At 48.4% G+C, this 25702-nt stretch overlaps 1 protein-coding gene across 1 annotated transcript; it reads left to right on the forward strand.

The window, feature by feature from the left end:
* TTL (tubulin tyrosine ligase) lies at nt 1-25702 on the forward strand. The gene is made up of 7 exons (XM_084900271.1): nt 1-287; nt 2757-2835; nt 9585-9817; nt 12067-12202; nt 13531-13800; nt 18450-18593; nt 22249-25702. The coding sequence occupies exons 1-7, from the start codon at nt 131-133 to the stop codon at nt 22361-22363; spliced, it is 1134 nt and encodes a 377-aa protein (XP_084756397.1). The 5' UTR covers nt 1-130; the 3' UTR covers nt 22364-25702.

Consider the following 25702-nt stretch of genomic DNA (forward strand, 5'->3'; position numbering starts at 1 on the left):
GCGGGGACCGGGTTCCTGACGCGGACGCGGGGCGGGGACGCGGGGCGCGGACGCGGGGCCGGGCCTGGGCTCTGTGCGGCGGGTCCACGCGGAGCCGCCGGTCCCCGCGCCCCGCGCCGGCGGCCTCGCCATGTTCACCTTCGTGGTTCGCGACGAGAACAGCAGCGTCTACGCCGAGGTGTCCCGGCTGCTGGTCGCCTCCGGCCACTGGAAGAGGCTGCGGCGGGACAACCCCAGGTTCAACCTGATGCTGGGCGAGCGGAACCGGCTGCCCTTCGGGAGACTGGGTGAGCGCCCCGCCCCGCCCCGCCCCGCCCGCTGGAGCCGGGCTTTGTGTTGAGGCCACAGAGCTGCCCCCCTGCTCACCCCGCCGAGCAGGCGCGGACCCTGCAGGTCTGGACCATCCTTCTTACTCTCCGTCTTCCGGATGGGTTTGGACCCGGGTCACCGCGCGGCCCCCCGCAGTCAGTCCTGCACCTCCCTTGGGCCGACGTCCCCATCGTCAGGTGGGACCCCTCACACACACACCCATCTCCCGCCAGACGCCCCCCATCCCGCATCCGCGCGCCCCCTCTCTGCATCCCACGCCTGGCGCCCCGTCGGCAGGTCTGGGCTGAGCGCGGGGCTGGGAACGCTCCGCCTGTGCGGGGCGGGAGGGGCACAGTGTGGTGCAAACCCCGAGGACCCCTCTGCTCCCTGGGGCTCAGAGGACCGCCGGGCGCCGGGGAAAGACCCGAACTCCAAAAGCTGGAGCTTCTGACGGGAGCCCAGGGGAGGCCGGGGACATGTGATTCCAGCCCGTCCCTTAGCTTCCCCGGAGAGCGCGTGTTCCAGCGTGGGGCACAGCGGCGTTGCACGCACATTTTTCACGGCGCCGGGCACTCCCTCTGCCCTGCCTCACCCACGCGGTGGCAGCCGGTTTGGCACCACCGGGTGCGCTTTGCGGGCCGTGGAGGGGGCGGGGCGGGGACCACCCCCTCCTCTTCAGATGACGTCATCCAGAAGTTGTGCAGGGACTTCAGCGCACATCCCACTGACCTGCGCGCAGCTCACGGCCTCTCCTCCATGCACAGTCACCAGAAACTGCAGCCTCTGCCCTGGTGGCCATGTTCCCTGCCAAAATCCCCTGCGCCGGGGGCCAAATCATAGGCCAGAGACCCACGCAGAGACCCGAGAATGAAGAAAAGCCATCTCTGCTTTGGAGGGCAGCCAGGCAGAACAGTGTCCTGTGTTCAGGAGAGGAAACAGTGTCTAGAAATAGGTGTGGTCAGGGTGGGGAGGGTGCAGGGACACAGACTGGAATAGGCCTTCAGGACCCAGCTGGCTTCGGGAGCTCCCAGCCTTTGCATGGGACCCTCTGTGGTTCTGGAATGAAGGGTGTGGCCACACCACCTTTACTGACGATTCTTTCTTAGGAACGGACCGTGAACCACTTCCGCCACTTTTTAATTATTATACAAGTTTTTGACGCAGGCTGGGGTTGGTTCTGACCCCCAGACATCCTGGAATATGGGCAGTTTGCCTGGAGATCACCTTCTGTTAACTGTCTCCCCCAGAAGCCCCTGCACAGGGAAGCCTTCCCTCAGAGGGGAAGGAACTCTGCTTACTGTCGGGAATGCTTATTTCCTCCTTGCTCCGTCCACTTCCCCGCCTGCCCGGCTTCCTTCCTGTCTGTCCAAGCTGAGCTGGGATCCTAGTGTTAAAAACACGCCTGGCTCTGCCGGGGCCGAAGCAGGTGGGCGGCACTGCCGTGGTGCTCGGGTCTAGGAAGAAGGAGCAGAAACCACCCAGCAGGTCCACCGAGTCGGCAGGTGAGCAGGAGACGTCTGGCGTTTGTGGAAAAGAAAGCAAGCAGCATCCCACAACCAGCATGGCTTCATGCCTTCACTGTAGGCGTATTTTCCTTAAAGTGCAACACACAACCCCCGAGGGAAAATCGGGTAGAGGCTCAGGATGCCTGGGCCAAGCGGGGAGAGGGTGGGCAGCCCAGGTGTGAACCAGGGAGCTGGTGCCGGCCAGGCAGTGCCAGAAACTGCAGTCAGTTGTCTGCTGTTCTCAGAGCAATCATTTATACCTCTGGCAGCGTCAACTCAAACTCCCTTCCTTTGGTTTTACTTTTGCTTTTTGGTGCTGGAAATCCAATGCATTTGGTTAGGATTTTAAACTACATCCAGGCTTTTGTTTTTGTTTGTATCCTTTCTGCTCTCATTTGATGGAGGAGGGGACTTGCCCTAAGACCTAGTGAAAGTGTGTTTCCCTGCGGGGTGATGCACAGAGGAAAGGCCTCAGGCTTTAGCGTCTGTGGCCTTCCCTCTGCCTCCCCTTGCCTTCGGGTGGCTTTCCTGGGAGCCCGCAGGGCAGATGCGCCGGGAGCAGGAGCGTCCATTCTGCCGCCTCCCCTGACGGCTGCAGGGAAAAGGCTGGGAGGTCAGGAGTGTGACTCCGCCGATGTCCTAACTCTACAGAGACAACTTCTCAGTCAGTGTGTTAAGCCGGGGAGGGGATCCGGGAGAGGTGATACAGAAGGACAAACAGGCAGCAGTGGTCTCCAGCAGCTCTGGGATGTGGATATTATAATCTCCCCCGGAGGGGGGGGCTGAGTGGCCCAGTGGGATGCGGAGGCAGGGGCCGTGGGGTGCAGGCAGCAGAATCACTCCTGTCCCACCCAGTCCTGGAAGGCAGAGAGCGCTGGTGTGACACAGCTGTTCCCTCTCCTGAGCCAGGCCTGGCCCCCTGAACCTCCCTTTCCTCCACAGGTCACGAGCCGGGGCTGGTGCAGCTGGTGAACTACTACAGGGGGGCGGACAAACTGTGTCGCAAAGCTTCTCTAGTGAAGTAAGTGCTCCTTAAAACCTTGGGTTTTTTTTTTGTTTTTTTTTTTTTTTTACATAAATGGTGTTCGCTTTCATCATGAAGCACTTAAGGAAGAAATGCGGGGTTATTTTTAAAGAGCAAAATGCTTTTTATTTAAAAAGCCAACACATATCTGTTCTGGTGCTTCCTCTAAGCTGCTTGGATTGCAACCCAGAAGGCTGTCATCCAGCACTTGACGGAGCCTGTCTGTCTGTCTGTCTGTCTGTCTCTGAGTGAGGCTCCCAAAAGCAGAGCCTGGGATGGGTATATTGTGTAAGTGATGGACTGGGGATGTATTTTGTACTCCAGCATCGGTCAGCCATTGGTATGGGGAGAAGTGGGGCATTTCTGGGCACAGCTGGTCGCTGGAGAAGGGGCACGCACAGGACCTTGGCAGCGGCTCACGGCAGCAGGGTCCCCTTAGAAAGGACACCTGGACCCGCATCTGCTGCACTGCCCCTCTCGGCCAGCTTGGGTGACGGCAGGTATCCTAAGAACAGTGGCCTGAGGTAGAGGAAGCGATATTATCCACTGACCTTGTGATCTCAGCTTTCCCTTGGATTAGTTGAGGCAAATTTCCTCCTCCCTCTGAGTCCCACTATGTCCCTCGTAGGTGGTTGTGAGGAGGGATAAAGGTGATGCGTGTAAAGTGTGGGGCACAGGGTCTATAGGGAGCATGTGACTCTGTGCCTCAGTTGCCTTCCCTGTAAATTAGGGACAATAATAGGAACTGCCTCGGGGTTGTTGTCAGGACTGAGTTAATTTATGTGAAAGCTTTGAATAATGCTGCCTCAGAGGTCACTCTGTATAAGTGAAAGGTTATTGTTATCGCTGCTGTTGTGGTCATCACTGCGGTTGTTGCCATTTCTATAGGGAAGGCGGGTATGGCCCCTCACATCAGGGCTGCTGTGGCAGGTCTCCACTGTCCTTCCCGTGACGCCGAGTGAACCTGTGTGCGCAGCCAAACAAGTCGCTCAGGTGGATGACACTGCACCTGCTCTTTCCCCACTCATTCTTTCTAGACTCTAGACATTTAAAGGTGTAGTCTTCATAGGGATATGCCCCTCTTTTTGTTCAGACTCAATGGCCCCAGTGACTTAGTATCCACTTCTCTCAGTGAGGAGACATGCTTTCTGAAGTCTTTTATATATATATATATATATATATATATATATATATATATATATACATACATATATATATATATATATAGATTACCAAGTAATAGATAAATATGCTAATTGACTGTACCTTCACGACACCTGCAGCCAATCAGGAGTGAGTAACCAACAAAGATGGTGGTTAATTTGCCTACACAGCCACCAAGCATCAGGCCTGTCCCAGCCGCTCTGGGCCTCTGAGTAGCGTAGGAAGGTAGAAAGGCAGCTCTGGACCAGAGCGAAAGCAGTGCCAGCAGCCAGGGAAAGGAAGGCCCATTCTGGCACGAATATTATGCATCAGGCTTCTAGAATATATATAATTATTGTTTCAGAGAAGAAGAGAGAGAGAGAAAGAGAGAGAGAGCCGAAACCGGTTTGGCTCAGTGGATAGAGCGTCGGTCTGTGGACTGAAGGGTCCCAGGTTCGATTCCGGTCAAGGGCATGTACATTGGTTGCGGGCACATCCCCAGTCGGGGGTGTGCAGGAGGCAGCTGGTCGATGTTTCTCTCTCATCGATGTTTCTGGCTCTCTATCCCTTTTCCCTTCCTCTCTATAAAAAATCAATAAAATATATTTTTTTAAAAAGATAAAGGTAGAATTTTGCTTTTAGGAGTGAGAACAGAGGATGCTGTAGGAAACTATTCTGAGTATTTGCATGTTCAGCAGCTACTATACTGAGGTGGAGTGCGTAGTACAGGACACATGACCAGGTCTGAGTAGGTGTCTGTTCTCTGGGACCTTGGACAGCGCCAGGCTGACTCCCAGAGGCCATCTGTAAAATGGGGCTGATGGTGATCACACCTGCTCTTTGCCCCTCGGTGGCATGCAACACAGTCTATGACATCTTGACTTATGCAGACTGGGGTTGTCCTCATCTTCACACGTGCCCTTTATTCTCTTGGGTATCCTGAGAGGGAGGGTAGTCATTCCGGGAGATGATGGTACCCTTTATCATTTTATCTTTCCCATAATTTTGCATGGCTCAAAAGGGCTCGGAGAGTTTAAAAAAAAAAAAAAAAAAAAAAGACATCTTAGATGGCAGCTCATGGAGGACAGCAGGGCCGTTGCAGCTGAGCCAGGATGATGCCAGCCTATACCCAGAGGACCAGGGACAGTGCCACTGGGCAGCCCCAGAGGGTTTCTCCTAGGATCCTACCCTGGCCCTGGACTGCAGGCATCTTCCCGCATCACAGGGAGTGTCAGATTCATGGCGGCCCAAGGCCACAGACTCAGAGCCCTGAAGGGCTTTTCTTCCAGCTCAGGTTACGGACTCTCTTTTCCTCTCGTGAGCGTTTCTCTCCTGGAGATGTAAATAAGCCTCCAGGCATGATTTCTTTCCAAATGGGACAAATGCAAAGAACTTCCTACAGAAACTGGTCTTGGTTTTGTGCAGGAAATGAAGGTGATCCTGAGGGCCGGCACTGGCCAACAGGAATGGAATGTTAGCCACTGTGACTAAATTTCCTAGTAGCCACACTAGCACAAAGAAGCAGGTGCTATTTGTGGTAATAATATATTTTATTTTATTTAATCAAATAATCCAAAATTTCATTCTGACGTGTAATTAATATTTAAAAATGAGCGATGTATTCAGGTTTTGTTTTTATATGGAGTCTTCAGAATCTAGTGTGTATTTTACATTTCCAGCACATCTTAATTCAGGCACTAAATTTTTATTGTTCTATATTTAGATTTCATAAAAATTTATGGTTAAAAAAAGGTTTATATACCCAATTTGCTCCCACCTATGTAAAAAATTTTCAATAACTGAATCAGATACCAAGTAAACGTTTTTCTTTAATAATCACATGCACAGTGACAAAACAGGATGATTTTATTAGAAGAATTAACTTGGGTTTAAAGCAAAGGTATAACATTTTCAAAACTATGTCCAAGTTAAATTCACCAACTCTTGTGTTAACTCAGTAGTATACTATCAAATTGAAAAGAGTATTGAATAAATTGAAAAGAACTCTAAATTTATTAACTTCAACCAAGTGTTCTTCAAAATTTCCCTTAGTTTTTGCAGCTACTTTGCTGTCTGTTACAGTTAAAAATATTCTGCATATTAAGGCATGTTATAAAAATATGTAAAACCATTATTTTTTATTTGTATTTTAAAGTCCCAGCATAAATTTTCATACCAATTTGGCTGGGTCATAAATAAAGTTTTCTTTTCTCTTCTTCTGAACTTTAAAATTAGCTTGTTTGTAACAGTGTGAAAATCACACTGCCATTTTTTAACCTTTGGTTATTGGGTGAAATAATGGATTATTGAAAATAATGGTTTAGCCCTAGCCGGTTTGGCTCAGTGAATAGAGCATTGGCCTGCAGACTGAAGGGTCCCAGGTTCAATACCAGTCAAGGGCACATGCATGGGTTGGAGGCTTGATCCCCAGTAGAAGGCATGTAGGAGGCAACCAATCAATGATTCTCTCTCATCATTGATGTTTCTCTCTTGCTCTCTCTCCCCCTTCCTTTCTGAAATCAATAAAAATATATATTTTTAAAAATGATTTAGCAAGCATTTCTTTTATTTCAAGAAATTCCTTTATTTAGTGTTTTAACTGTACACTAAGGCTTTACAAAACTATCCCCTCTGACCATTCCTGGCAAAGAACACAGCATCATTAAACACTGCCTTCTGTGTCTTGCAACAGGTCTGTACTGGTGAGTCATGGTAGCATTGGCAAGCACATACTGAACCAGTGTAATAGCTGTACCCATGATACTTCCCATGGAGTGGGCTTCAGAAAACAGTGTAGATGTTTCCAACATGCATCAGATAGTAGAATGCAATAATAAAGGAAATATCAGTCTTAAAATCCCAGTAAATCCGAATTTTAACTCAACCCTGCAGACACTGATTTTTCGATTGTAGGTGGAACTCATCTTTGACAGATGTAAATGATTAAAAATGAGCCACACGGCGAGCTTGATATTTTTAGGCTTCAATTTGACAATTTTTCTCCATATATTTGTAAATCCTTTGAGGAGACAGACCTAATATGTTAAATGGGCAGCTTCTATATCACACAGCTTATTTAAAGCTAAAAACAATTTTTAAAAAAATTTTCAAGTTTTGAATCAATCCTTATTGTTAAAAATGTTTTATACTCTGTGGGCATTTACTTTACTGGCTTGACTAAAGATTGTTCATTATCTGTAAAATATGTTTTTTAGTCTTATTTCCTCAAAATGATTTCTGTTACCACATTTTTATCTGAAGTGCTTTCTTTTTTGTGTAAAATCCAAGTCATTTTATAGCTGACTGAAATTACAAGCACAGATTCTGTTACACATTTGTTTACATTATTTTGTTGAATATTTCATTTGAATTTCAGCCACTAATTTCATTGATTCTTTTTTGACTGTTGAGGGGAAGATCAACTTCATTATGTATTTGCTACACATGTCTCATGTACACTGTGCCACAACAAATTGCAGTTGTTCGTCATTCGTTGTAAAATTGTGTCAGACCTCCCAGCCTACTGTTCTGGTTGTAGTTCTAGCTTCTGTGTCCCTGTTCAGTTGCATCTGTAGTTTAACTTTATTTTAAATTTTAAAGTTGCCCACATTTATTTTTTTAACTAGACAAATGTTACATTTTACTTTAGTAACCAATTATGATTTATCTAGCTATCACTGTAACACATGCTGTCTGCATAATAAACACATCACAATGTCTCATTATCACATGGGGAAAGCCACGTGGACTGAATCAGCCCATTGTCTCCGAGTGAACAGTGGTGTGTTTGTGGTGATGCAGCAGTGCGCCTGGCAATGAGTGCACTTGTGTGCACGCCGAGATACAGCACCCAGGCCCTGCAGTGGTTAAAGTGAAATGCCCTCCTGCCAAAACAATGAAGTTGTTGCTTAATGGACAAATATTTTACAGTGCTTTGGCTTTTAAATTAAAACTAAGCTAAGTTTAAAATTCAGTTCCTCTGAGCCCTTGAAATGTGTCACCCTGGCCACATTTCAGAAGCGACATGTGGCTAGAGGCCACCCTATTGGACAGTGCAGAGAGAGTTGAACATTCAGTGAAGTAGTAATGTATTTGTCCCTTTAAGTTTGAGTAGCTCAAATCATGTTGTCTTTAAAATAACTTTATTTTAAATCTCAATTAAAATTTTTTTTTCATTATTTCTGCTGTTTGCGCATAGACTTTGGGTTTTGGGTTTTGCAGGTGAATTTTAACAGAAGCTTAATATTCGCAGTTCGATAGAAGATGAGCCCAGCTTAGGGAAGGCCCATGATTGGTTCTTGGCTGGCTCTGATCCCTGGGGAGGGAGGGCCATACAGAGTTAGGACTTTGGAGTTAGGGCTGTACTTGCATCGTGCCTGTGTCTTATGTACGACCTGAGGGATGCTGGGAAATGTACTCACTTTGGTGGGGCCCAGTGTCTGATCTATGAACTGAGGTGCTGGTGCCTCCCCCTCAAGGGACCAGCTGGAGAGTAGACGTGGTGGGAAGCTCTTCGCAAGCCCTGCTGCTTATGAAGTGCCTCGCCCAGAGCCTGGCTTTATCTTCTGTTTGTCATGTTATCTGGGGGCAGGAGGTACGCATAGTTATGACCACTGGCATCCAGTGTCCCATTAGAAAGATTCCTTTTTTAGTCTGTCTTGAAGCCAGGGGAGTGTTGGCTCAGGATTATTTCAAGTTAAGTTTCCTTGGAGATTATATATATATATTAGAAGCCCAGTACACTGGGCAGGGGATGTCCCTCAGCCCAGCCTGCACCCTCTCTCAGTCCGGTACCCCAGGGGATTGGGCCTAAGCTGGCAGTCAGACATCCCTCTCATAGTCCAGGGCTCGCGCAGTCCAGGACCCCTCACTCCTTACTGCCCGCCTGCAGTGGAGGCAGAAGAGGCTCCCTCCACAGCCCCTGCTCTCACCAGCTGTAAGCCTGCTTCTGGCAGAGCAGAGCTCCCCCTGTGGGAGCCCACTGACCACTAAGGGGCAGCTTCTGCATTGAGCATCTGCCTCCTGGTGGTCAGTACGCATCATAGCAACCAGTAATTCCACCAGTTCTTCCACTGTTTGGTTGATTTGCATATTAGGGTTTTATTATATAGAATATATATATATATATATATATATATATATATATATATATATATATATATATATTAGAGAAGGAGGGAGAAGGGAGAGAGATAGATACATCAATGATGAGAGAGAGAATCATTGATTGGCTGCCTCCTGCATGCCCCCACTGGGGATTGAGCCTGCAACCCCAGCATGTACCCTTGACTGGAATCAGTCCGCAGGCCAATGCTCTATCCATTGAGCCAAATCCACTAGGGCTAGAGATACATTTTTAAAAGAGCCGAGGTTCTGGACATGGGGACCCTTTTGACGCAGCTGACACATGCCTGTAAGGTTGCATGGTAGCTGTGTGCGATCTGTAGTGCATTACAGATCAGTCCAGGAAAGGAAGAGCAAAGACTGAGATAAGGAGACCAGCCCCTGGCCCTGCTTATATGCTGCCTCCTTGACGAGCTCTGGAGGTAGCACTGGCTTTTCTGAAGAGAGTGACAGACGATTGACCCTCTGTAATCTGCCAGGCTAATCAAGACAAGCCCAGAACTGGCCGAGTCCTGCTCATGGTTCCCCGAGTCCTATGTGATCTACCCCACTAATCTCAAGACCCCAGCTGCTCCCGCGCAGAATGGAATCCACCCGCCGATGCCTAGCTCGAGGACGGACGAAAGGGAATTCTTCCTGGCTTCTTATAACAAAAAGAAGGAGGATGGAGAGGGCAATGTTTGGATTGCAAAGTCATCCTCCGGTGCCAAAGGTGAGTTGGCATTGCCGTTCCTTAGGTTCCCAGTGCTGGGTGCAGTCGTACGCTTGACGTTAATGATGTATTTAGATGAGTTACTCTTCTCAGCTGAATCCTGAGGGTAGCTAGCATGTAACAGTTAGTTACATAGTCTTAAATATTAATCTACATGCTGGAGACTTCTGCATGTACATCTCCACACATGTACTCTCCCGCTGGGTCTTTTCCTGTAAGCTCCGGATTCAGTTGCACACTCTTGGGCATTTGTCCCAGAGAAAAGAAAGTATGTTCATGTAAAACCTGTGTGTGATTGTTCACAGAAGCTTTATTCATAATAGCCCCAAACTGGAAGCAACTCAGATTCCTTCAAAAGGTGAAAGATTAAGCAAACTTTCGTGAATCAATCCCACAGGATACTACTTAGCAAAGGGAATGAACTATTGCTAACATCAGCAACTTGGTTGAATCTGCAGGGAATTATGCTGTGTGAAGAAAAAAACCCCACCAATTCCCAAAGGTCACATAGTGTATAATTCTATTTATATAACATTTCTGGAATGACAAAGCTATAGAGATGGAGAACAGATTAGTGCTTGTCTAGAGGGTGCTATGGGGAGGGAGGCAGTTATGGTTTTAAAAGAGAAAATTGAGGGATACATGCAATAATAAAACTGTTTAGAACAGACAGAGATACTTGCAAATCATGTCTCTTAAGAGGCATTTGCATCCAGAATGTATAAAGAACTCATATAACACAATAATAAAGAGACAACCCAATTAAGAAGTGAGCAAAGAATCTAAATAGAAATTTCTTGAAAGAAGACATACAGATAAGATAGTCTATAAGAACATAAAAACATGCTTCCCATTATTAAGCATTAGGAAAATGCAACTCAAAACCACAATGAGATACCACTTCACACCCACTAAAATGACTATAATTATGAAGACAGATGACAGCAAGTGTTGGTAAGAATGTGAAAAAATTGGAACTCTCATATATGGGGGGAATGTAAAATGGTGCATCCATTTGGGAAAGCAGTTTGGTAGTTTCTAAAAAGTTAAACATAAAATTACTATATTATTCCACTCCTAGGTATATTTCCCAGAGAATTGAAAATATATGTCCACACAAAACTTTTATGCAGATTTTTCTAGGAGCATTATTCATCAGAGCCAAACAACAGTAGAAATAATTCAGATGTCTATTGATTGGTGAATGAATGAGCAAAATATGATATATTCACACAAGGGAATATTATTCTGAAATAGAGAGGAATGAGGTACTGCCACATACTACAACATGGATGAACCTTAAAAACATGATGCTCTGCCTGGGTTGTGGGCTCAATCCCCACTGGGGGGCCTGTGGGAGGCAGATGATCAATGGTTCTCTCTCATCATTGATGTTTCAGTCTCTCTTTTCTTCTCCCTTCCTCTCTGAAAACAGTAAAAATATATTTAAAAAATAAAACATGATGCTCAATTTAAAAAGCCAGACACAAAAAGGCTCCACACTGGATGAGTCCATTTATATGAAGCATCTAGAACAGGCAAATCTATTGTAAATTAGTGTTAGTCAGTGGCTGGGGTGAGGAAGGAATGGAGAAAGACTGCTAACAGATGTAAGGTTTTCAGGAGGTGATGAGAATGTTCTAAAATAAGGTTGTAATGATAATTACTGGAATATACTAAAAACCATTGACTTGTACCTTATACAAGGGTGGTTTTTATGGCATGTCAATTATATCAGTGAAGCTGTTAAAAAGGATATTGTATCATTTATTTAATGTTGATGGATACTTTGAATGTAGCCAATTTCTTTCTGTTACCGAACTGCAGGGAATCCACTTGCCCCTGCATTTCTATGCCCTAACCTTGCTGGTGTTGCCATAAGAGAGGGTGTGGACGTGTCACAGGCAGGACATCGTCTTCATCACAGCAGGCAGTGACCCACAGGAGAGCGGCATTTATGTAGGGTGCCTGGACCTTTACAGTGTCCTTAGAAGTGAAACTTCATTTGCAGCTGGCCAAGACAGTGTTTACAACCGTGAATGGAGGAAAAGTTGAATTATCCTGGTGTTTGGTGGGCGAAGGGAGAGTGTGAAAGATTGGACCGGGGAAGGGTGGAGAAAGAAGAGTGAGTAGCCGACCAGAGCTCCTGTCTGTGTTTTACTGCTGTCAGTGTTTCCTCCCTGGCTTTGCAGGGAGCGGTTCCTCTTGGGATGGACTGCACTAATTTTCGTTTTAACTTTACGGGTTAGGTGAAGGCATCCTCATCTCCTCTGATGCTGCAGAACTTCTGGATTTCATAGACAACCAGGGCCAGGTGCATGTGATCCAGAAATACCTCGAGCGCCCTCTGCTGCTGGAGCCAGGGCATCGCAAGTTCGACATTAGGTAAGGCAGTGGTGTGTGAGGAGGAGGGTGAGGTACAATGTGAGGAACTGTTTGACTGTTTAATACGTTACTAACACTGAGCACAGCTGAATGAAACTGAGCTTCTGTATCTAATTCTCTATTTGTCCTACAATAATTTCCTTTCTAAGATTATAGGGCTTTTTGTTTGTTTGTTCGTTTACTATTTTCTTTAATGAAAATGATTTGTGTATCCAAAGGGAAAGGCATAAACATCTGGACCTTGCACCTGGTGTGGCTCAGTTGGTCCTCCCTTACACTGAAAGGTTGAGGGTTCAATTCCTGGTCAGGGTACATGCCTAGGTTGCAGGTTCCATCCCTGGCTGGGGACATACAAGAGGCAACCAATTGATGTTTCCCCTCTTACATTGATGTTTCTTTTTTTCTCTCTCTCTCTAAAATCAATAAACATATTCCCAGGTGAGGATTAAAAAATATTACAGCCCTAGCTGGTTTGGCTCAGTGGATAGAGCGTTGGCCTGTGGACTAAAGGGTCCAGGTTCAATTCCAGTCAGGGGCATCTACCATGGTTGTGGGCACATCCCCAGTGTGTGTGGGGGGGGGTGAGGGGGGCGCGCGTGAAGGTGCGTGGTGTAGGAGGCAGCTGATCAATGTTTTTCTCTCTATTCCTCTCCCTTGCTCTTTGTAAGAAATCAATAAAATATATTTCAAAATATAAATAAATAAAAAATAATACATACATACATACATAAATTGCCTTACAATGGGAGAGATATACACGGGTTTGTAATTAAGACCCAACAGATCATGTGACCTTGACAAATAATATTTCCTGACTTTATTTATGTCCTACCTTTTGAAGATTTCATGAACACATCTCGGGTTTGTGGACTTTATTCTCTGAGCTGAGGGGCTCTCTAAAGCGGCATGACCCTCAGCCCCGCCTGCTTTTGGCCTTGCTGTTGGCTCTTCAGAAAGGACTTGGTCTCAGCTGCCTTTATGTCAGGTCAGATTTAGGATGGACAGTCTTCCTCTTAAAATTATTTAAAATTACCAAACATGGCAAATGGAGGTTTCACCGATCAACCTTTAAAGCAAACCAATCCAATCTCTTCAAAATGGTGGCTCTTGAATGGACCGGAGTCCCCTTGTTGTTGGTGGTGACATGTCTGGTTTGATCATTACAGTGCTAGTCCACTGTCTCAGCCACTTGTGGCCTGCCTTGAATGATTTAGAGCCTACCTCTGCCTCTGCTTCCCGCCAAGAAAACCAAGGAGTGGGCATGATATAGATACCTGATGTGAAGGAACTTGGGGGGGACTTGAGTAACTGTTTGTGTTGACTTGCAGAAGCTGGGTCTTGGTGGATCACCAATATAATATCTACCTCTATCGGGAGGGCGTGCTGCGGACTGCATCAGAACCGTATCATGTTGATAATTTTCAAGACAAAACCTGCCACTTGACCAATCACTGCATTCAAAAGGAATATTCAAAGAACTATGGGAAGTATGAAGAAGGGAATGAAATGTTCTTTGAGGAGTTCAATCAGTACCTGACCAGTGCTTTGAACATTACCCTGGAGAATGCTATCTTAGTCCAAATCAAACATATTATAAGGTAACCTAACTGTATCTTTTTAGTTATATGTGTCTTGGAGAAGCTTTGGGAGTGTGTGTCTTTCAAGGGATTATTTCATTTAAGTTGTCTAATTTAAAGACAAAATTCTTTTGTAATACTTCTTTATTATCCTTTTTAATATTTGTAGGATCTCCAATGATGTCACTGCTTTCATTCCTTATAGTGGTAGTTTATATCTTCTCTATTCCTTGGATGATTGAATTGGCTAAAGGCTTATCAGTTTTATTAATTTTCTAAAAAGTTAGTTTTTTTGTTTGACTGGATATCTTTATTGTTTTTGGTTTTGTTTTCTTTGATTTATGCTGTTTATTATTTCCTTCTGCGTTTGGGAGGTGTTTATTTTTTTTTTGCTTTGTGAAAGGTTAGATCATTTATTTGAGAGACTTCATTTTTTTCTTTGTGAAAAGATCATTTATTTGAGAGACTTCATTTTTTAAAAATATAATAATTTGCCCTAATTGGTTTGGCTCAGTGGATGGAGCGTCGACCTGCGGACAGAAGGGTTCCAGGTTCAATTCTGGTCAAAGGCACATGCCAATGTGGCATGCTTAATCCCCAGTAGTGGGCATGCAGGAGGAAGCCAATCAATGATTCTCATTATTGATCTTTCTATCTCTTTCTCTTCCTCTCTGAAATCAATGAAGATATGTTTTTTTAAATAATAAAAATTAAAATATAAACATTTAATGCTATCAGTTTCCCTCTAAGTACTCATTGGCCATACCTCCAGATTTTGCTATGTTGTGTGTGGGGTTTTTTTTCATTTTATTAAAATAATTCATAGTTTCTCTTGTGACTTTATATTTGACTCATGTGTTATTAGAAACTTTTGCTTAATTTCCAAATAGTAGGGGATTTTTCCAGATATCTTTCTGTTACTGATTTCTACTATAATTCCATTGTAGTCAGAGAATATAGTTTGTATGGTTTTGTGTCTTTAAAATGTGTTAGTTTCATGTCCTAGAATATGATCCATCTTTGTGAATGTTCCCTGTGCTCTAAGCATAACATTTACTTGCTCTGCTTAGGCTGTGTTCTATAAATGCGACTTCGGTGAAGGTGGTTGATAGTGAGGTTCATGTCTTTTATGTTCTTGCTGTTTTCCTGTTCCACTGTTTATTATTGAGAGAGAGAAAAATAAAAGTCTCCAAGTGTTTAGATTTTTCTATGTCTCTTTTTAGTTTTAGCAATTTTTGTTTTATATAGTTTGAAGATCTATTGTGACGTGCATATATGTTAGAATTGTTGTCTCTTTTGGGAAAATTGACTATATTATTGTATAATATCTGTCATTATCTCTTTAGTATTTCATATCTTAAAGTTGATTTTTTTATTAATATAATCACTCCAGCTTTCTTTTGATTAGTTGTATCTTCTTTCCATTCTTTTACTTCTATTCTATTCTATTCTATAGGATTCTGGTAGACAATGTAGAGTTGAGTTTTTTTGTTTTATTTTTGTTTTGTTTTGAATATAATATAATAATCTCTGTCTTTTAATTGGTATGTTTATACCATTTAAGTTTAATGTAATTATTGGTTTGGTTAGATTTATATCTACCATGTTATTATTTGGTCAATATATTCCCTCTTTCTTTGTTTTTATTTGCTTTCATGTCTCCATTTCCTGACCTCTTTAGAATTATTTGAATATTTTCAGAGTTCTGTTTTAATTTTCCTATTGAATATTTGGCTCTATTTACCTGCCTATATTTTAGTGGTAAGTCTAGGGATTACAAAAATATACATATCTCATATTTCAGTCTTCTTAGAGTTAATTCACCACTTCCCATAAAATGCAGACATAACATTATAGATCATTTGACTCTCCGTCTCTATGTTACAGTTGCCACGTGCATTACATCCACATACATTGAAATCTCTACCACATAATGTTATAATTTTTGGTATCAACCATTAATTACATTTTGTTATGTAAATAGCCAAGTTTGGTTTTAAAAAATATAAGGCCAAACTGGATGCTGTCTATAAGAAACACACTTAAATATAAAATAGGAAAAAACATTTTTATTCACCCAGATATTTGCCTTTTTTTTTTCTCTTCCTTTAGTCCCGAGGTTCCAGATTTCTCTCTGGTATCATTTCCCTTCAGACTTTGTCATTTCTTTTAGAGCCGTTCTGCTGGTGATAAGTCCTCTTAATGTTCCATCATCTGAAAAAGTCTTTATTTCTCTTATTCCTGAAGGGTATTTTCACTGGAATTACACAAACATAACGTCAATCCCAAAAATAAAAAAATAAAAGCTGTATACAAGACACATACAGATTGATTCTATTCATATAAACTGAAAAACAAGCAAAGTTTAGTAAATACATTATTTAGAGGACGGTACATATGTGATAAAAATAAAGAGAGAAGCAACAAATTCAAAATAGTGATTTTCTCTGGAGATAAAGCAGGAGGGACCAAGGAGGAGGCCTGATAGTGTGGATGTGGGTACATGGATGGTCAGTAATGCTCCATGTATTTCAGACTTGTTTTTATTAGTATATTTATTTTGTCTTTATTTTTTAAGGACATTTGCTCTGGAAACAGATTTCTAGGTCAGCAGATAATATTTTTTTATCACTCTGAAGGTGACACCATTATCTTCTGGCTTCCATTTTTTTCTTCTTCTCAGATGTCAACTGAAATCTTAATATTGCTTTTAATGACTTTTTTCTCTGTTTTTAAGATTAATTTTTTAAAATATATTTTACTATGAGATGGATATAGTTTTCTTTGTACACATTTGTTTGTACACATTCATAGTGCTTCTTGAATCTTGGAATATTCATGGTCATTATTTTTCAATTATGGCTTTTGTCCCAGGGAAGCCTGCATAGTTTCCCTTCTAACTGCACAGTTGAGTATAAGGACAGCTATCTGTGGTCATCTTAGAGTTATCATATGTATTTTATTACTAAGACTGGAGGCCCAATGCACGAAATTCTGCCCCAGCCCTCACAGCCCCGGCTTCGCCCGAAAGGGTTATTAGGAAGGCCGTCAGGAAGGTCGTTCGGCTGTCCGGTCTAATTAGCATGTTACGATTTTATTTTTATAGATAGGGAGTTGCCCCAACGTTCAGTTAGGGAAAAATCAGGGAGATCTTCATAAGACAGAAAAGGCCTACGTATTCTGGGATGGCTGTTTTAGAGGACAGCGGCTTATTATTCTTAAGCTCCTGGGTAATTACCTCGTTAGACCATCTCAGCACCCGGAGTAAGTATTACTTTACCCCCTGCTCTATGGAAATCAAAGCTTAGCTCCATGAGGTTAAAACATGGACCGTGAAATGTGCTGCCAAACGTTGGCTTTGACTTCGTCCTCTCCTTTTCCAGTTGTTACCGACAGATTCTTCAAGACAATGCTACGTATCGGGCAGCTTGTTAGCAGACTGTAACCATGCATGTCTTCACAAAAACAGGCGGCTTTCCCAGCTCTGAGCTGTCGCCTTGGCCCCTGGAAAGGGGACAGGGGGAGGGTTTCCTCCCTCAGGACGGCTGCTGCCGTTTTTTTTTTATCTTCATAAAAGATACGTAGCATTGTCTTGAAGAATGCTATGATCTCCCTTTTTTTTTTTTTATCTTCAGGGAGATCTTCATAAAACAGAAAAGACCTACGTATTCTGGGATGGCTGTATTAGAGGGCAGCGACTTATTATTCTTAAGCTCATAGCCCGATACGTAGCATTGTCTTGAAGAATCTGTCGGTAACAACTGGAAAAGGAGAGGACGAAGTCAAAGCCAACGTTTGGCAGCACATTTCACGGTCCATGTTTTAACCTCGTGGAGCTAAGCTTTGATTTCCATAGAGAGGGGGTAAAGTAATACTTACTCCTGGTGCTGAGATGGTCTAACGAGGTAATTACCCAGGAGCTTAAGAATAATAAGCCGCTGTCCTCTAATACAGCCATCCCAGAATACGTAGGTCTTTTCTGTTTTATGAAGATCTCCCTGATTTTTCTGGCCTCGGCAGCCTGACCTCTGACCTCACTTACTCACATGTTTCTGAGATTCGCTTTCAACTTTTACATATTTTTTCAAATTTTTATGTTTTATAGTGCATGTTCTGTTTTTCCAATTTTTCTGTTTTTCCAATTTTTTTAAACAGTAATTGATGCTAATAATTATTCTGTTTCCACATTTAGTTTCAATATATGTAGCTCTTCAATCTTTTAATTAGTAACAATTTGGCCACAGAACTAGAACAAGCAAAAGAAACGAATGAGGCCAATAGTTTTTGTGCCAATTCTTCCCCTCACTGGTTGACCATTGGCCCACGTCTTTTCTCTGGAAAACATGCATGAAAGTGTTTTACTTACTATAAACAAAACGGGCAGCAGCCGTCCTGAGGGAGGAAACCCTCCCCTTCCCCTTTCCAGGGGCCAAGGCGACAGCTCAGAGCTGGGAAAGCCGCCTGTTTTTGTGAAGACATGCATGGTTACAGTCTGCTAACGAGCTGCCCGATACGTAGCATTGTCTTGAAGAATCTGTTGCTAACAACTGGAAAAGGAGAGGACGAAGTCAAAGCCAACGTTTGGCAGCACATTTCACGGGCAGTCCTCTGGCCCATCTCCGGTCCCTTCGCCCTCCCCAACTCTCAGCGAGCTGTCCCTCTGCCCGCAGGAGCTGCCTCCTGAGCGTGGAGCCCGCCATCAGCACCCGGCACCTCCCTTACCAGAGCTTCCAGCTGTTTGGCTTCGACTTCATGGTAGACGAGGAGCTGAAGGTCTGGCTCATCGAGGTCAATGGCGCCCCCGCTTGTGCTCAGTAAGCCTCACACCGCTGCGCTGGGACAGGAGGAAGCTGGGACGGCCTGTCTCAGCGAGGTCTCCTTGGCTGCTGTCAGGGAGGAGGTGGCAGAACAGGAGTCCCTGGGGACCCTGCTGGCAGGGGCTTGTCGGAGGCCTTGCCTCTCCCGTTTCCTGTGTGTGTGTGTGTGTGTGTGTGTGTGTGTGTGTGGAGCCCTTAGGCTGCTCAGGCAGGTGGTGGCTGCAGGAAGAGTTGCAGACACAGCTAGAGACTGCAGGGGAGAAGATGAGGGAGCAGGGTCCTGGAGCGGAGACGGTGACGACCAAGGAGGTCAGGCCCCCCGGGCAGCAGGTGGTTGGAAAAGCATCGGCGATGCAATGGAGCTGGAGCTGGGACTGAGAGGAGGCGTGTGCCCGGGGAGGCAGGGAGCTTTCAGGAAGGGGCACGCACCAGCCCGGCTCTGGGAGGAGCGAGGGTGGGCGGCACCTGCCCTCCAGGACAGCTCCTGTGGCTTCAGGGGAAGCCGGTGCAGGTGGCCTCGGGGTCACGCAGTGAGGAGTGACGGGGACGCTCGGGGTCACGCAGTGAGGAGTGACGGGGACGCTCGGGGTCACGCAGTGAGGAGTGACGGGGACGCTCGGGGTCACGCAGTGAGGAGTGACGGGGACACTCAGGGTCACGCAGTGAGGAGTGACGGGGACACTCGGGGTCACGCAGTGAGGAGTGACGGGGACGCTCGGGGTCACGCAGTGAGGAGTGACGGGGGGACACTCGGGGTCACGCAGTGAGGAGTGACGGGGGGGGGGGCGCTTGGGGTCACGCAGTGAGGAGTGACGGGGGGACACTCGGGGTCACGCAGTGAGGAGTGACGGGGGGACACTCGGGGTCACGCAGTGAGGAGTGACGGGGGGACACTCGGGGTCACGCAGTGAGGAGTGACGGGGGGACACTCGGGGTCACGCAGTGAGGAGTGACGGGGGGACACTCGGGGTCACGCAGTGAGGAGTGACGGGGACACTCGGGGTCACGCAGTGAGGAGTGACGGAGCGGACACTCGGGGTCACGCAGTGAGGAGTGACGGGGGCGCTCGGGGTCACGCAGTGAGGAGTGACGGGGACACTCAGGGTCACGCAGTGAGGAGTGACGGAGGGACACTCAGGGTCACGCAGTGAGGAGTGACGGGGGGACACTCGGGGTCACGCAGTGAGGAGTGACGGGGGGACTCGGGGTCACGCAGTGAGGAGTGACGGGGGGGCGCTCGGGGTCACGCAGTGAGGAGTGACGGGGACACTCAGGGTCACGCAGTGAGGAGTGACGGGGACACTCAGGGTCACGCAGTGAGGAGTGACGGAGGGACACTCAGGGTCACGCAGTGAGGAGTGACGGGGGGACACTCGGGGTCACGCAGTGAGGAGTGACGGGGGGACACTCGGGGTCACGCAGTGAGGAGTGACGGGGACACTCAGGGTCACGCAGTGAGGAGTGACGGGGGGGCGCTCGGGGTCACGCAGTGAGGAGTGACGGGGGGACGCTCGGTGTCACGCAGTGAGGAGTGACGGGGGGACACTCGGGGTCACGCAGTGAGGAGTGACGGGGGGACACTCGGGGTCACGCAGTGAGGAGTGACGGGGGGACACTCGGGGTCACGCAGTGAGGAGTGACGGGGGGACACTCGGGGTCACGCAGTGAGGAGTGACGGGGGGACACTCAGGGTCACGCAGTGAGGAGTGACGGGGGGACACTCGGGGTCACACAGTGAGGAGTGACGGGGGGACACTCGGGGTCACGCAGTGAGGAGTGACGGAGCGGACGCTCGGGGTCACGCAGTGAGGAGTGACGGGGGGGGGCGCTCGGGGTCACGCAGTGAGGAGTGACGGGGACACTCGGGGTCACACAGTGAGGAGTGACGGGGGGACACTCGGGGTCACGCAGTGAGGAGTGACGGGGGGACACTCAGGGTCACGCAGTGAGGAGTGACGGGGGGACACTCGGGGTCACGCAGTGAGGAGTGACGGGGACACTCGGGGTCACGCAGTGAGGAGTGACGGAGCGGACACTCGGGGTCACGCAGTGAGGAGTGACGGGGGCGCTCGGGGTCACGCAGTGAGGAGTGACGGGGGGACACTCGGGGTCACGCAGTGAGGAGTGACGGGGGGACACTCGGGGTCACGCAGTGAGGAGTGACGGGGACGCTCGGGGTCACGCAGTGAGGAGTGACGGGGGGACACTCGGGGTCACGCAGTGAGGAGTGACGGGGGAGACGTTCGGTGTCATGCAGTGAGTAGTGATGGAGCAGACACGGTCCGGACTGCTCTGGGCAACGCCGCACATGTGAGGGACAGGCATTGGACTCGATCCTTAAAGACATCTGTCCTTCTGAGACCCACTGTCGTCTTTTCCTTCATGTGCACATCCTGGAGAAGCAGGTCTTCCAAAGGGTCAGCAGGAAAGAGGAGTGTGCTCAGGGTGATCCGCTGCAGGAGAGAGACGGACAGATGCTGCCCGAGTAACTACTGTGGGCCATTCTGTCACACGTCTGCAATAGGCAGGCAGTAGGTGCTGTGGTTTAGGTGCGTGGCTTTGAGAGGGGAGGACTTCTGGACTGGGGGTGGCTTACAGGAAGTTGGCCTGGAAGCCACAAGGGCCCCGGGCCACCCTGAGAGGCCAGGGGCAGGGGATGGGCCAAGTCCCAATTTTAGTAACAACCACCGCACCTCACACACCTCCTGTCACTGTTCCTTATGGGCGGGCGGCTGCGTGGTTTGCAACACAGAACCTCCGAGCAGTGACAAGGAATGGGGTGCGGGGAGAAGATCCTGTGAGGCCTCTGGTGTTATAGGCTGAGTGGCCCAGAGCATAACCAGAAGCGAGTTTTCTCTCGGGACCACACACTGCTGGTTCACCCTGCGTTAGAGCCGGTCCTGAGGGACAGTCTCAGTCTTGTGAGCTGCCCCATGAAACAGGCAGACACTATAGAGAATAGCAGGGGTGGAGGGCCTCGTCGCTGTTCTGAAGTTTGCCTCCTTAGCTTTTCTGCTTTGCTGCTTCCTCTGCCTGGACTGACTCCAGAGCCTCGACGTGGCCTCCGGGCCCGATGTGGCCAGGCCAGTGCCTTGTCTGCAGCTCCAGCCTGCACGGATCCACCTCCCCAATGCCCTGGCTCTCTCCCTGCTCCTCCTCTCATTGTGCTGCCTCTTCTCCCCCCAGCTCGCTCTCCCTCGCCCCTCCCTCCCTCCTCCGAGTCTGTGTCCCTGCCTTTGCCCTCCTGCATCCTCTTTTCTACCCTGTCCCCATTCTCCGACTTCATTCATTCCCCCGGCCTCAGCTCAGTGACACTCATGGGGAGTCTTTCCTAACATCCCCTCAACCACAAGGAGGGGATTTTCTGTGGGAGGCCTGCCCTCCGTGTCCCCAGCACAGACAGCAGGCGGCCCGTACCCTCTGCTGGAATTGCCGTCGCCCCTGCGGTCCACGTCAGAGTGGGGTTCTCTGTCACTGCGCCGACGAGGCCTTGCAGACGCCTCCCGCCGTGTCTGTGTGGACGGCGGAGGCCCCTTGTGTAAATGTGGTCAGGGGGTGGGATTGCCAGGGCAGATCCTGGTGAAAAAGACCTCGGCTTCTCGCTTGCACGTGGATGAACTTCCTCGGTAACACCTTTTTGAACCCGTTTCAGGAAGCTCTACGCGGAACTGTGCCAGGGCATCGTGGACATAGCCATATCCAGCGTCTTCCCGCCCCCCGACGCCGAGCAGCAGCAGAGCCAGCCGGCCGCGTTCATCAGGCTGTGACCCCGAGACGTGGGGGTCCCGCTCCGGGAGGGCCGCCCGGCTCCGCGGGAAGCCTCGGCGGGAAGAGGCAGCTCGCTAGGCTGATGGAGGAGAGAGTGCGAGAGCCCAGGCGGCCCCGCGGGGCTCCCGGCGGAGCGCTCTGAGCGCTCTGCACTGCTGCTCGGACTCGAAAACTGCAACGAGTGTCCCCGAGGGGAGAGGACGGCGCTCTTCCAGGGGAAGCACGGGGATTTGGTTTTCTTTCTCGTCCTTGGAAGCCTCGGTGTCTATGCTAAGGCCGTGTGAAAGCAGCGCCTCTCCCCCCCGGGGCCTTCCTCGGACCCGCACGTGCCGTCTCCGTCTGCTGCAGCCCTTGTGCCTTAGCTCCGTGCCCAGCTGCAACCTCTGCCCATGCGGGGGCTGATGCTAGAGCATTTGGGAGGTCGCCGAGTGTCCCTGCTCGTGTGTCCCCCCCACACACACACACACTCTGCTGTGAGAACCTGGACCGGCCTGCACGCAGCCCTCGGTTCCGTGCTGTGCTCTGCCTCGCGGGGCAGGGTGCCGTCCTCATCCCGCTCCTGAAGGCACTGGGTCCGTCGCCGGGCGGTCTGGGTGGATGTGGGCTGGGCACCACTATAGCAAACACTGCTGCCTGTCTGCTCTCTGCATGTTTTAGAAACCGAGCAGCAAGTTTGCCACAAGCCTGCAAGCATCAAAAAGCATGAGAGAAAAAAGACAATGCCTTGCTTGACTTCACAGTTGGGTGTCCTTGAAATATGATGGATCTGTTATCTTTGTCTGAACTGGAATTCATGCACTTTTGCGAAGTTCCTGGGGGTCCAGAGAGGGCAGAATTCCCCTCCCCCCAGGGGGTCCTGCCCCTGACGCAGGGAGCTCCCACCACCTCCTTCTTCCCTCCCAGCACCTGCTGTGGGAGCGGGCGGGGGTGCTGTTCCCGCGAGGAGGCGCTGCCTCGGGGTGAGGCTCTCAGAGTGTCTGTCTGCCTGAATGGGAGCGTCTCCCAGAATGAGAACGATGTGGTGTTAGAACTTCACACGGCGTCCTGCAGGTCCGCAGTTGTGTCCTGTGAGGTGTGGTGTGGTTTTTACTGACTGGACCGGGCAGCGTTCTCCAAGGCTTTTCAGGAAGCCACGCACTCGCAGCGGGAAGAACAAGATGGCACGTGTGGTCGCTGAGCCGAGTGAGTGGGCCCTTCTTAGAGCGCTGGATCCCAGCAGACCCACGGGCCAGGCCCCTTCTCGGAACGTGGTGTGTGCTTCCTTGGTGTGTGTGTGGGTGTGTGTCTGTATGTGTGTGCGCACTCCCTTACTCGTCCTCCTTGCACACAAAAAAGCAGGTCTGCAGTCAGGAAGACTTTTTAAAACTATTTTTTATTTCAGAGAGGAAGAGAGAGGGGGGGAAAAATCAATGATGAGAGAGAATCATTGATTGGCTGCCTCCTACACATACCCCACAGACAACCGAGCCCACAACCCGGGCATGTGCCCTTGAACAGAATTGAACCTGGGACCCTTCAGTTTGCAGGCTGATGCTCTATCTACTGAGCCAAACCGGCCAGGTTGGGAAGACGTTCTTTAAAAGAAAAGAAAAAGCAACTGTTCAAGTATGATGCGATGTGGGAGCTTACATGTGGGCGGAGGATGTGAAGGTGATGGTGGATAAGAGGAGAGAGACCCCGCTGGGCGGGCTGGCATGGGGAATTGGAATTACAATGCCGTGGCTGCTCAGAGGACAGTCTGTGAAGTTTGCATGCGGAGCACAAGGACCCTGTTGATGGTTACAGTCGCTCCTTTTGGCCCGGCGTGGCTGCTGGGTTGATGTTGGAGACTTAGCGCGTGGCCAGGCGCACACCCGTTTAGAAAGCGGGGTACGGGGTTCTGCGAGCTGGTAATGGGGAACGCGTGGAAGGCTGTCCCATGTGAACACAGATGTGTAATGACCTTTTGGTCCTAAGTTACAGGAATGTTTGAGAGTTTTCCAGCTGCTACAGTGACAGAGCTAAGAAAGCAATATTAGGAAGTCTGTGGCTCTTGGTGGATTTTCTAAGGAACCTGAATCAGTAGCATATGTACGAGGGAAGTGAGGCTCTCAAAAGGAAATGGTACCTCATTCCTCACGTGTTTTCAAATAAATGTCTGTCTATCTTTACTTCTGACCAGGGGCTGGTGGCCTCGGAACGGTCCCATCCCCTCCGTGCTGTCCTGGCACAGGTGGTCCTGCCTTGCTGCCCGGCAGCCTTCCTGTGCGTGTCCATGTCCGTGTCACCAGTTGCTGGGGAGGAGGCGCCTTTCATTGGAGATGTCGACTCCAGTCTTGGCTCTGCCATTGGCTGCTCGGTGTTGGGTGAGCTGTAACCTCTCTGTGCCTTAGTTTCTTGTCTCACAGAAGAGATTGTTGCCAGACCTGGGACTACCTCACAGGCTTTAGTGAGGACAAGGAAGATTAGCGAGACTCAGGAGCCTTCCGTACCAAGACTCCTAACGCTGGCTGTGTGCTGGAACCACTCCTGACAGGGCTGGGGTCCACACGGAGCCCCAACACCCACCCCGGCGATTGAGTCAGAACCTCGGGCAGCGGTGCACTCCACCATGCCTGGACCCGCTGCTTGAGGAGGAGGGGAAAACACATTCTTATCACCTGGAAAGAATCCAGCAGGGCCCAGGGCTTTTAAAAAGTTCCTCTGGAAGAACAGGCATTTCTTTCCGGAAGGACCCGGTGCTGACGTGTATTCATGCTACCGGTGCCGTCTAAGCAGTTCTCTCTTTACTTCTTATCAAACAGGCCTTCATCCACGTACAGTCCGGGAAGACTTGGCAACGAATGTAAACAGACAGGAATTTATAAATCTGCTAAATAGGCATTAAGGTTATTAATTCTTGAGAGAAAAGCCCCTTTCCTCACACTTAACTCCTGCAGTATTTAGAGCTCAGTTTTACCCAGAACATGCAAGTGCCTCAGTGTCTGTGTGGTACAGAAGAGCAGGTGCTGGCATACTTACCGCGGACACGGTATTTCCCCAGCGCCTTGGATGTTTATCACAGACTTGGGGTGAGCAGTAGTGCTGGGAAGGGACGGGATCCACGGCACCCACAGGGGAGTGAAGCTACAGAGTGTGTTTAACTGTTGGCACTGTCAGGCTGCGATGCATGTGGTGGTGGGGGGGGGGGGAGGATTCTACTGGAAAAGACAATGCCCCTGAGTGGTCCCACAGCATGTGGGAGCCGTGAAGAAAATTCAGAGATACACGGACTCTGTACCTAAGAGGAAATGACTTCTGAAATAAGGTGATGTTATGAATGTTTAAAATGCCTGGAGCATTAAAGTGAAGTAATCATA

This window comes from Pipistrellus hanaki, assembly GCF_964339955.1.
Source record: "Pipistrellus hanaki genome assembly, chromosome: 12".
In the NCBI taxonomy this organism is placed as follows: Eukaryota; Metazoa; Chordata; class Mammalia; order Chiroptera; family Vespertilionidae; genus Pipistrellus; species Pipistrellus hanaki.

Coding starts and splice junctions, on each gene's coding strand:
- TTL (XM_084900271.1), top strand. CDS start 131: ATGTTCACCTTCGTGGTTCGCGACGAGAACAGCAGCGTCTACGCCGAG. Junction 9,818..12,066: donor GTCATCCTCCGGTGCCAAAG/GTGAGTTGGCAT, acceptor TTTACGGGTTAG/GTGAAGGCATCCTCATCTCC. Junction 12,203..13,530: donor CATCGCAAGTTCGACATTAG/GTAAGGCAGTGG, acceptor GTTGACTTGCAG/AAGCTGGGTCTTGGTGGATC.